The sequence below is a fragment of the Rhincodon typus genome, chromosome 15, assembly GCF_021869965.1.
Source record: "Rhincodon typus isolate 14 chromosome 15, sRhiTyp1.1, whole genome shotgun sequence".
Classification (NCBI taxonomy): domain Eukaryota; kingdom Metazoa; phylum Chordata; class Chondrichthyes; order Orectolobiformes; family Rhincodontidae; genus Rhincodon; species Rhincodon typus.
The window spans coordinates 45,635,688-45,648,805 of record NC_063346.1 but is presented as its reverse complement, the minus strand read 5'-3'; the positions used below and the strand labels follow the sequence as shown (position 1 = coordinate 45,648,805).

Genomic DNA, 13,118 nt, shown 5'->3' with positions numbered 1-13,118 from the left:
ATGAAAATGTATTTTCTACCTTCAATAATGTGTAAACTGAAAGTGCAAGCAATGTTAACCAAGCATTCAGCAAACACCTTCTTAGAATTTTTCACAACTCTAATGAAAGTAAAGGTTAAACACAAGATAGCAAATGGAGCACATAGAGGTAACTTGCAACTCTTATATGAAATACATTGCACATTTTGAGGACTTACAAAAAAAATCTTATTTTAGCACCTTTCTGTCTTTTCATTACTTAACATAAACATGTTGCTATGTTTCAGAGATTATTCAGTATTAATTGGAGGTTTGCTTAGCAAGATTCTACATTATGATTAATGTGTTTACCTGAGTGTGGTCGACAGCATTGATTGCGTTGATCTCCAAATAATTGAAAGAACTTTCTACCTAGGAGCAGAGGTAAATGCATAAGTTGTTAGAACTGCAGGCAACATACATCAGAACAAGAGGAAGGAATGTTAATTAAATCTGTGAAAACTAAAAACATTGGTGGAAAAGAGGTTCTAAGCTAATGGATCATTCTCGCATTAGCCAGCTACAAGATCAGCTACCTACATAACCATCTGGAGCTTTTCACTAACTGTACTAACTCCTGCTAATACTATTCAAGATTCATATTTATTTTGTGTGTAGATAACTAAACAAATGAAGGGTGAGGTCATTTGTTTATAAGCACAGCATTGCCTTATAGCAATCTAATTAAACTTGATACATGCAGAAAAAGGAGGAAGAGTGTGGAGAAACAAAAATATGACCTGATCTCCTTGAAATTAATTTACTACTTCATAACATTGGATATATTGCAAAGGAAAGAACAGTGTTGATTTTCACTGGGGGAAATTTTGGGGTGGGCAACGTAAGGGGTCCATCAATCTGAACTGATCATTCTGAAGACTGAACCATTTTAATTATAACGTTTTAATGGCTGTGTGTCCCAGGTAAGGTCAAGAGCACTGATACATCTAAATGAACAAAGAAACAAAAGACTGCCCTAGTCTTGTAACTTGCCTGCCAAAGATGCAACCTGAAGTACAGTCAATTGAGAATTCTGAAAGAGATTCCAAATTTGAACTTCGGGCAGTTAGAAAATGGGGTATCTAGCAAGCCCAATGACTGTTTAAAAATAAATATATTGTTTGAAGACAAGGTGTCATTCAATCCTATGGAAATGCAAGCTGCAACATGCATATTTCTGAAAAGCAACATATCACAGCTTAAAAACATAGAAAATACATGCAGGACTATGCTAATTTGGCCCTTCAAGCCTATACCACCGTTCCATAAGGTCATGGCTGATCCTCTAACTCAGTACCCTGTTCTTACTTCCTCCCCATACGCTTTGATCCCTTCAGCCCTAAGAACTCTAACTCCTTCATGGAGGGTTAATATATGTAAAGCAGCTATTGATTTTTCTTTATATTTTAGTAATATTAGCTTTTAGCCATTTGTTAAAGAGAGAATTTTAAACTACATTAAACTTTTGAATGAAAACTGACCTTACTTTATTGCTAGGTTAATGATAAAGTAATCACCTATTTAATAAGGGAGCTTAATTAAGATGTATTATTTGACACTGGTTCCTGATTTTTAGGAAATTGTAATGATTTATAATGGATACGTGGGCAACATTTAGTCCTGCAAAAACATCTTGGGAAAATTATCTTTTGAAAATTGTGGTTTCTGTGGAAGAATGAGTTGGTGCCAAACGGCATAGAAACAAAGACAAAATTATAATTAACGGTTTCATGCAGAGGAGTCACAATTATTATTGTTTAAGGTAATGGTTCTGAAGGAGTTAATATTGATGTTGCAGTAAACTCTGCCCAATGTGCTGATGTCACACAATCTGTGGATGGAGGCAGTTGAGATTTGTAGGAGTTCCTCAGAGGAACAGGTGTGTTCTTCACACTGTCCCCTGATGGTCCTGAGTAATTATGCATAGCAAATCAATGCAACCTGTACCCACTGCTATCATGCAATAAACTACCTTGTTAAGTAAAACAAGTGCCTTTTCTGTTCAGCATCGTCAGTTGTTTAACCTCTACCATTGATAATTAGACAGACCCTAGATAATGGCCAAAGGAGGATTGGGGCCAGTAAACTACTCAAACCCAAATACAACAATTATGTGCAACTACAGTAAAAATATTGAGATAACAAAGCAAGGGAACACTGATTGTGTCAGTTGAACTGAAATTAAGTTTGATAGTGGAAAAACCAACCTACTAACTGAAGTTATTGAAAATTTAAATTAAATTTTCCTTACAATAAGTTGTACTAAAGCTGTAGGTATAATCATGTAATGAAGAAGTACATTTACTGTTGCAAGGACAAAGTGAAATAAACATATACAAAGTGACAGCTTGTAACACAAGTGTTTAGATTCATTTCGGTTTGGTCAGTCAAACTGTAATATATTTGATCTGAGGAAGGGTCACTGGACCCAAAACACTAACTCTGATTTCTCTGCACAGATGCTGCTGGGACTGCTGAGCTTTTCCAACAATTTCTGTTTTTTGTTTTGTGATTTCCAGCATCCTCAGTTCTTTCAGTTTTTATGTAATATATGAGTCATCAACTATTATCTTTATTATGCTTTTTAAAAAAAAATCAATGAACCCTTTACTTCAACATTTGAAGAATCTCATTGAATTTTATGAACAGTTACCCATAAAGATAAATCATCCTCTTATACAGGCAAGAGCATCTTGATTCTGAAACAGATGTGGAGGTCCTTTTGGAGCTGATGAATACAAATGGGTATGTCCTGTTCACCTCAATGGGCATGAAGGTGCACAAGCAGATGATGATGGAAACCTGAAGGTGGTGGTGGACAATGTCAAAACCTAAAGAATCATGCGGAACATGGGCTCAGTGCCACAAGCATTTCAATGACCCAACTGAACAATAAATTATCCTCCACACAAACAGGTGGCTATAAACTCTGCATTTTCAGCCTAGAGTTTGGACCATGGTGTTGGGATAATTTCTGGGTCCCAAACCCAATGATCCCAACTCTGCACAGATTCAGGCCAAGCCTGACTTTGAGGAGTGGCCAGAGGTGCAGGCACCATCCCAGTGGAAGGACATAGGACTGATTCCTGAGCTGCTGCTTCGTAAGGGAGAGGTTAAAAAAAACTGTCCACATCTGCCAGGCTTTCACTAGGGCAGCCTGCACTGCGGCCGTTTAGAAATGGCAGCATGAAGAGCATTTTGCGAAGGCTGGTTCCCGTGTCTGCCTCTCACAGGCCATTGCCTACTTCTCTCATGCTGGTCATGTTTCTGTCAGTGTACGAGAGCAGTTGGTTGGTGCAGGAGAAGGGCCGATTAACTGCTCTTAACAGCCATTTGCCTCGAGCTACCCTTTTATTGAAAATGACTCGAGGTCGGGGCCTCTCCAACAAACTGCCACGTTTTGAAATATCTTCCCTGTGTTTTAGACACTGAGCTTTTGCAGGACAGATGCAACGTGTTTACGACAGTTGGTATTCTGAACAGTTAGCAATATGCATGGAAACTACTAATCTACCAATAATCATGCATATTACTATTAATATTAAGCCTTGATAATTATTGTCACTAACTATTGGTCTTTGTAGTTTATACAGTGCCTTATTGTCCAAACTGCTTTTTCTTTTGACATACAGCTTTCTGAAGCCTAGTACATCTTTCTAGTCACTTAACGACTGATTGGAAAAAGGAAAATTTTGACCAGCCTTCCTGAAGGGTTAAGGGGAGTGACTGCATAGTTAAACGAACTTCTGATAATTTAACACCCATTTCCACTTCTGAGAGGGCCAAAGGCACTCACTTGACTTGGGTAGAAGCCTCAAGACACAAACACATTGGAGTCCATTGATATGTAACTGCTGACTGAGCAAGGCATCTGCTAAGTTTGAAGAGTGAAGTGTTAAACATTGTTCTGTGAGGCCACGAGAAATAAGGCTGTTTCTCGAATCCCTGCAGCAAAGTCCGGATGCTATACAGCACTCATCCCACTCAGAAGAGCTTATTGGAACTCCCACCTCTCCCCAACTTGGTGTCAAGGAGTGGCCTTGGAAAGCTGCCAGTCTTTACCTAGCAACAGCCAGTGAATTTCGTCTCTGCCCTTTTCAGGTGAGAACTTGGCTGGTAAATGAAATTAGCGAGCTATACAGTTAAAACAGCAAGGGCTTCAAATTGATGCCATCAGGAGGGTTGCCCTGAACTCGCTCCCTGTTACAACCTCCATGAAATGGTGCTCAGCCCTCAAGCTCAGCAGGAAAGTGAACAGGATTGCTGGGCTAAAACAAAATAAAGAACTACGGATGCTGGAAATCCGAAACATAACTCATTGGACCCGAAACATTAACTCCGCTTTCTCTCCATGGATGCTGCCAGGTCTGCTGAGTTTCTCCAGCAATGTCTGTTCTTGTTTTGGTATTCCGGAGATCTTCCATCCCAGCTGATTTAGTGGAGGTCAGGAAGTCATATGATACCTCAAGTTGAAGGTGTCCTGTTAGCACTTCCACAATGTTTGAAAATTAAAAAGTCCACAGTTGCTAAATCACCATTTTAGGGAGATTGCCTTCATAAGGTCATCTGTGATCTGTTGTTGATAACTTGTACAAGGTTGAAGGCTGCTCCTAAGCTCCAAAACTGGTGATGCTGACACGCCAAGCATTTCTGTTGTGAAGTAGGGAAATAATGGATGGTAATGCATCAACAGTCCTGACCTCCAGGATAATGTTCGAGGGGAAAAAAGAACTGCGAATACTGGAAATCAGAAGCAAAAACAGCAAAACGTTTTCCAGCAAAATTTGCTAGAAAGGCTCAAGGATCACTGGACCTGAAACGTTAACTCTACTTTCTTTCCACAGACGCTGCCAGACTGGTGTTTTTCCAGTTATTTCTGTTAATGTTCTAGGGACTTGGGTTCAAATTCAACTATCGCGGCTAATGGAATTCAAATTCAATCAATCAATAAAACTTGTCTCAACAATGGTGAGCATGACGACTATCATTTTGAGAAACTAGGAATCAGATTCTCCCCCAACTATGTCCATTGTGACAAAATATCAATACATTTTCACCTTTTAGATTCTGTTGAAATTACTTATGTCACCAGCAATTTCTATTTTTTAGTGTTGAAGCTCCTATCATACAAATCAACAGGTGAATAACTAGATTATACTAGCATGTACAGTATAGTGAGTAGTATTTTTCAAACATGACCCAAATAGTTGCCAAGACATTAACTAGCTTTTCCAAATACATCACCCAAAGCAGTAATAAAACATTTTTTGAAGTATTGAAGTCAACAAAGGTATAACTTGACAGGAGCCCAGGGCCTCTCCAAGGTATAGAGCTTTTGCACGATGGCTATGGGCAAAACCCCGATCATTCAGATTGAGTACTTTTAGAGCCACATCCCTTTAAGGATTACAAAGACTGAGCTGGATTCAAAATCCACCTAGACATGTAAAGGAACTTTTATTACTGAATATCACACAACCCCAAAGGAATTGAGAGCACGCTGTTCCCAGTGTGGGAAATTTGAAAGGTTTGTGACTCAAAGAGTAAAATTGGCTCACAGTGTCAAGACTTCATCCATGAGTCTTCATCCATAGTTTCATCATGTTAAAAATTACTTAAAAAGCATTTTAAGCAAATTCACTGAGTGATTAACTCTTAATACATTAGAAATTTACACATTAAGTAGTTTTTTCCAGCCTGTCTATTCCCATTGCAACAAGGGACTATGTTCAATTTGTTAATTCATCTCTTCCTTTTTAATTTCTGATTAAGGCTGGATTTTGCTTCCCTGAAACTGACCAAAAAAAAAAATGCAGATGGTGGCTCTGAACTGAAAACGTAAATTCCCAACTGAATTCCACTGGCTGCCATTTTGACTACAATAGATACACACTCATTTTAAACATCTACCTCGATTTCGAATTTTTCTGAGTTTGAAATCTTCAGTGAAGCAGTGGGTTCCTGAATCCTGTATGAAACTTATAAGGTCAATTACTTCATGAACTTCGGGAGAAGCCTGTTGCTAATTGTGAATGTCATAAATTATCAACTAGCAAATAGTTAAGTATGTATTTAAGACATTTATTTGTTAGAGGACTCTGCCCAGAAAAGATAATTGACCATGAACTTGGCCAGCATTGTAAAAGATGCATTAGAGCACTTTTTGCAGTTGTAAAGACCATGTCTTTTTATTTTAGTGCTTTTAAAATTGTAGACTGAAATGAGAAAGAACTGTTTTAAAACCAGTATTTTAAGGATTGCTACCTACTTTGAAAAGCAAGTAATCCAACATTAATGGCAAGCATTTTGTAAGCAACTGTTGATCAAGTAGTAATTGAAGTGATTGCTGATGAATTAGAGCTGAGTAACCAATATCGATGACAGAAGACTTTTGCTTACCAACGATAGTGTGATTGGCTCTCAGGTAACTCAACAGCTTGGGGCTGGATCAAGATAGGGAGAAGATTTTTTTTGTTCCCCACTAGCACAGGAGCTGTCTCTTTGCAATCAAAATCCATTTTAAATCTGAAGAAAACCAGTTCATTTCCCACCTGTAAGCTGTAACTTCTAACTAATATGTCAGAACCCTTTTTAAAAATGAACCAGCCATCTTATCTCTTGCAAACCAGTGGAAGCATCTAAATGACTGAAAAGCAATGCTCTGACCAACATTTGAATCATAAAGGTCATCTCAACAACCCACTGAATAGAACCCACCAATATGCCTTCCAGTTTTTCTCTGCCCATCACCTAGTTTTGTTTGTGTTTCTGTGTATTTAAGGGGATTTGATAAGGGCATTCAAGTTTCAATTTGCAGTGTTTTTTTTCTATTCATTATGGGATACTGGGTGGCCAGCATTTCCTGCCCATCCCTAGTTGCCCTTGAGGAGGTGGTGGTGAGCTGCCTACTTGCTGCAGTCCAGCTGCTGTGGGTAGACTCACAATGCCATTAGGGAGGAAATTCCAGGATTTTGACCCAGCAACAGTGAAGGAATGGTGATATATATCCAAGTCAGGATGGTGAGTGGCTTGCAGGGGAAATTGAAGGTGGTGGTGTCCCCATAGATCTGGTGCCCTTGTCCTTCTAGATGGAAGTGATTGTGGGTTTGGAAGATGCTGTCTGATGATCTTTGGTGAGTTTCTGCAGTGCATCTTGTAGATAGTACACACTCTGCTATTGAGCATCAGTGGTGGAGGGAGTGGATGCTTGTGGATGTAATGCCAATAAGTGGGTTGCTTTGTCCTGGCTCCTTGATGCCATACTCGGTCAAAAGCAACCTTGATGTCAAGGGCTGTCACTCTCACCTCACCACATTTGAACCAAGGCTGTAATGAGGTCAGGAGCTGAGTGGCCCTGGCGGAACCCAAACTGGGCATCACTGAGCAGGTTATTGCTGTCAAGCAGCACCTGTTCAGCACTATTGATGATACCTTCCATCACTTTACTGATGATCGAGAGGAGACTGATGGGGCGGTAATAGATCAGGTTGGATTTGTCCTGTTTTTGTGTACAGGACACACTTGGGGAATTTTCCACATTGTCGGGTAGATACCAGTGTTGTAACTGTACTGGAACAGCTTGGCTAAGGGAGCGGCAAGTTCTGAAGCACTGGTCTTCAGTACTATTGCCAGAATGATGTCAGGGCCCATAACCTTTGCAGTGTCCAGTGTCTCCAACTGTTTCTTGATATCACATGAAACAAATCCAGTTGGTTGAAGACTAGTAACTGTAATGCTGGGGAGCACTGGAGGAGGCTGAGATGGATCATCCATTTGGCACTTCTGGCTGAAGATTGCTGCGAAAGCTTCAGCCTTATCTTTTGCACTGATGTGCTGGGCTCTTCCATCATTGAGGATGGAGATATTTGTGGAGCATCCTCCTGAAGTGAGTAATTTAGTTATCCACCACCATTCATGAGTGGATGTGGCAGGACTGTAGACCTTAGATCTGATCCATTGGATCAGTTGCAGTGTTATATGGATTATAACAGTTTAACTGCAGCCAGGGTCTAATTGCTTGTAATAAATAGTAATTCTTCTTAAGTATAGAAAATTGGTCTGTGCTTCCTATCAACCTGAGTCTGAAAATCAGATAAAATTAGGGAATTTTGTGTTCTTATTTTAAAATGTTTTTTAATGATGACTCTGAGAATAGTGGAGCTTGATTTCCAGTGCTGTATTCCGGTGAGATCTGACACAGTTGGTCCATGGCTATTATGCATTCAACAATATTTGATATCACGTATTAATGTATCAAGTCTACTCTGTGCCTTGATTTTTACATTAAAGTCTTTCCAAAGAAGGGTCCAGACCCAAAACATCAGCTTTCCTGCTCCTCTGATGCTGCTTGGCCTGCTGTGTTCATCCAACTCAACACCTTGTTATCTCAAAAGATTCCAGTGTGTTCAGCTTGAAGTTATGTTTTGTGCAATGGATCTGATTATAAATGCTTAACTGAGTTCCAGGCCCCACTAATAAATTTGACACAGCAAGGATTATTAACACAGCTGTTAAGAAAATTTATGCTTTGTTTGACCATTTTTATGGTCCGTTTTATGACCATTTTATTGTGTTATGTTTCCTTGGAGTTGTACTTGAATAATTGTTTGTTCATTCTGATAGATTTAGGAGAATTCAAAAGTAGTTAGATTCTTCAGTTGGCACTTGGATAATTGTATGTTTGATTCACAATCTTGTGAGCTTATAAAAGAAGCAAGTAGTTTTAAAGTTTAAAAAAAAATACTGTAGAAGTACTGCTGCTTCCTGCTCTCATCTGGAATTGGAAAATTTAATTTGTTTTGCTTAAAATTTTCATTCCTTTTTCACCTTCACCTTCACCTTACCCATCTTTGATTCTTCCCTTCCTTGACTTTATTGTTCCCATTTCTGGAGATAGGTTGTCCATCAATATTGATGACAAACCCACCAATTCTTTCAGTTACCTTGACTACATCCTGCTTCCTCCCTGTTTCCGTCATATCTGTTCCAATCATGCCACCTACGACTAGGGTACCTCCAACATGTCTTTCTTTTCCTTCAACTGGAAATCCTGTCCCACCACGGTCCCACCTCCATCATGGTTCTCAGCCAGGTCTGACCTGTTTCCCGCAGTTCTGCCCTCACTCCTTCCCTCTTCCTCCAAGAAAAAACAAAAGGTGACCACCTTGTGCTCCATCCCATCAGTTTACACATTCAAAGGGTTAACCTCTGCAATGTCCACCCAGTCCGGCGAGGAAGAGGGTGGGAAAGGGAGTTAAAGCCTGAGATCAGTTTAATGAATTGTGTTGCACAGCAGGCTTACCAGGCCTTATGGTGTCCTCCTGCTCTTATCATTATTATCCATCTGCTTTTGTGTCCTTGTGAGTTTAGCTCATAGCGGATCCTGGGTGACTGGGCATGGAGAATTATGTTGAGGATTATCAGATCAACAAATGGTGGAGGAGACTCGATGGGCTAAATGCCCTACTTCTGCTCCTATTTCATATGGTCTTATGCATGAAGTATGGAGGAGTCACAACAGATATTTGAAGACATGGAGGGAGTTTGGGGGATATGGAGAGAGGCATGTGGGGTGAATAAACTTGCTGTGGCCATTGACCCAATGAACAGAGACAGGTCCTTGAAATTAAGAGACTTGGCATCCACCTGCGCAATCCCCACTTTGGCCCTGTTTCAGGGTGTGTGTGTGTGTGTGTGTGTGTGTGTCAGTGGACTGATAATGTGTATTTTTATACAGAATATGTTTCCACGTGTTGGTTTTCTGTCAAGCACAAGGCCTGTCTGTCAGATTTTAAGCATCTTCACATTCATCTTGTTGGATATTTCATGACTATAGAAAGATATAACACAACAAAACCTGGCTGACCCCTCTCCCAACTGCAATAGTTTAGGGTGGCACATAAATGTGTGATGAAGACCATCTTAGAACATGTAATTGGGTCTTGCGGCATCCTGAAAGCTCTCATATGTGTTTAAAATGCACTTAAGTGAGACTGTGAGATAGGATCAAATTTGGCAATTCGAGGAAAATTCACAGGAAGACTGTTACTACTACATCAAGATGTGGCACCTCAAAATCAAGCAGTCTTCAACTTGTTGATTACCTTTGGCTGAATAGTTTAAACATTTTCAGTCAAAAGTGGAAATGATTGAAAATATTCTAAAGTGTGAAGTGAAGTCAGGAAAACAGCTTTGAGAATTATCCAGAGCTTACCTTGACTGGGAGTCGAATAGGGAACAGAAATATTCTCCATGATGTCAGGGCCTGAAATGTAAAGAAAAATAGATAATATACCACCTAACTATGATTAGGAAATATGATTAATTGAAACCAGTTTTTAATGTGCAACAATGTATCTCGTAGTCACAAAAAAATGAACAGGGAGAAAACAAAAACTGTCCCAACTAGCCTCTACAGTTGTACAGTCTAATGAATCACAATAGATATACTTTATACCTATGTAATCTTCAGGGAAATGGGAATACAAGATCAAAACCCAGGCACCTCTCCAACTCCTTCATACTTTTAAATGTTTCATATGAAACAATTGCAATCTTTTAGTCTTCAATTTTTAAAAGTATCATCCTATTTGTTCTTATAAATGCTAAGGCCCAGATTTTTGCCAGGACAGATAGTATCTCTGCTTTGGTGAAAATGTCAGAAAATGTTGGGAATCCTAAGGCCAGCTCCAGAACCCAGCATCTCTCAATTTCATACGGCAGGGATTGTGCGTGGACCATGTTTTTTTTTATTTATTCCCTTGTGGGACATAGGTGTTGCTAGCTGGCCAGCATTTATTGCCCATCCCTAGTTGCTCTTGAGAAGGTGGTAGTGAGCTGCCTTCTTGAAATGTTGCAGTCCATGTGCTGTAGGTAGACCCACAATGCTGTCAGGGAGGGAGTTCCCCAGGATTTTGACCCAGCGACATTGAAGGAACGGCTATATATTTCCAAGTCAGGAATGGTAAGTGGCTTGGAGAGGAACTTACAGGCGCTCCCATGTATCTGCTGCCCTTGTCCTTCTAGATGTTAGTGGTTGTGAGTTTGGAAGGTGCTGTCTAAGGATCTTTGAATTTCTGCAGTGTACCTTGTAGATAATACACACTGATGCTGCTGAGGAGGGGGATGCTGGAGGAAGTGGATAGATGTGGATGTGATGCCAATTAAGCAGACTGCTTTGTCCTGATAGTGTCAAGTTTCTTGAGTGTTATTGGAGCCTTACCTATCCAGAAAAGTGACAAGTATTCCATCACACTCCTGATTTGTGCCTTGATGTTGCATAGGCTTTGGAAATTCAGGTGGTGTGTAACTCGCTGCAGTATACCTAGCCACTGATTTTTATGGTGAGACCAGTTGTGTTTCTGATCATTGGTAACTCCCTAGGATGTTGATAGTGGGGAATTCAGTGATGGTAATGCCATTGAATGTCGAGGGGTGGTGCTTAGATTGTCATTTATTGGAGATGGTCATTATTTGGCATTTGTGTGGTGTGAATATTACTTGCCACTTGTCTGCCCAAGCCTGAATATTGTGCAGGTCTTATTGCATTTGAACATGGACTGCTTCAGTATCTGAGCAGTCATGAATGGTGCTGAACATTGTGCAATCATCAGCGAACATCCCCACTTCTGACCTTCTGGAGAGAAGGTTACTCATGAAGCGGCTGAAGGTGCTTGGTCCGAGGGACACTACCCTGAGAAACTCCTGCAGAGATGTCCTGATGACCACAACAACCACAACTGTTCTTCTATGTGACAGGTATGACTCCAACAGCAGAGAGTTTTCACCCTGATAGCCATTGATTCCAGTTTTGCTAGGGCTCCTTGATATCACACTTGGTTGAATGTGGCCTTGATGCAAATGGTAAACACTCTCACCTCATCTCTGGAATTCAGCCCTTTTGTCTATGTCTGAACCAAGGCTGTAATGAAGTCAGGAGCTGAGTTGTCCTGGTGGAACCCAAACTGGTTGTCATTGAGCAGGTTATTGTTAAGCAGGTACTGCTTGATAACACTGTTGATGACACATTCTATCACCTGACTGATGATTGAGTGTAGACTGATAGGGTAGTAATTGGGTTGGATTTGTCCTCCTTTTTGTGTGCAGGACATATTTGGGCAGTTTTCCACATTGTTAAGTAGATGTTCCAGTGTTGTAGCTATATTGGAACATCTTGGCTAGGTATGTGGCAAGTCTGGAGCACAAGTCTTCACTAGTGTTGCCAGAATGTTGTCAGGTCTCATGGCCTTTGTAATATCCAGTGCCTCCAATTGTTCCTTGATATCATGTGGGTGTATCGAATTGGCTGAAGATTGGTATTTGTGGTGATGTAGACCACTGGAGGAGGCTGATGGATCATTCATTTGGCACTTCTGGCTGAAAATTGTTGCAAATACTTTTGCCTCATATTTTGCACTGATGAGCTGGACCCTTCCATCATTGAGGATGGGGATATTTGTGGAGCCTCCTCCAGTGAGTCATTTAATTGTCCACCACCATTCGTAACTGGATGTGGCAGAACGCAGAGCATAGATCTGATCAGTTGGTTGTGGGATCACTTACTTCTGTCTATCACTTACTGCTTGTGCAGTTTGGCGTGAAGATGGTCCTGTCTGGTTGCTTCCAGGTTGACACTTCATTTTTAGGTATGCCTGGTACTGCACCTGTGTCTCATGAATGTCCAGTCCTGAGTTGCTAAACAAGTTTAAAGTCTGTCCCATTTAGCACAGTGATGGTGCTACACAGCACAATGCAGGGAATTCTCAATGCGAAGGTTGGACTTTGTCTCCACAAGGACGGTGCACTGGTCACTCTTATCAATGCTGTCATGGACAGATGCATCTGCAGCAGGCAGATTAGTGAGGATGAGCTTTTGCCTGCTGTAGACCCAATTTGACAGCAGTGTTCTTTAGGACCAAACCTGCTCAATCAGTAATACTGCTGCTGAGCCACTGTTGGTGGTGGACATTGAAACCCCCATCCAGAGAAATTTTACACCCTTACCACCTTCAGTTGTTGTTCAACATGGAGGAGTACTGATTCATCAGCTGAGAGAAGGCAGTACGTGGTAATCAGCAAGAGGTTTCCTGAACCATGTTTAA

The 13,118-nt window shown here is 40.6% G+C and overlaps 1 protein-coding gene across 1 annotated transcript in view; it reads right to left on the bottom strand.

Annotated features, from left to right (window-relative positions):
* carmil2 (capping protein regulator and myosin 1 linker 2) overlaps window positions 1-12,737 on the bottom strand; it is a 139,162-nt gene extending 126,425 nt beyond the window's left edge. The window contains exons 1-3 of the mRNA XM_048605993.1: window positions 12,597-12,737; window positions 10,232-10,282; window positions 331-390 (exon numbers count right to left, since the gene is read on the bottom strand). Coding sequence (XP_048461950.1) covers window positions 331-390; window positions 10,232-10,282; window positions 12,597-12,737 — 252 coding nt within the window. The remainder of the gene's footprint in view (window positions 1-330; window positions 391-10,231; window positions 10,283-12,596) is intronic.
* Window positions 12,738-13,118: the final 381 nt, after the last annotated feature.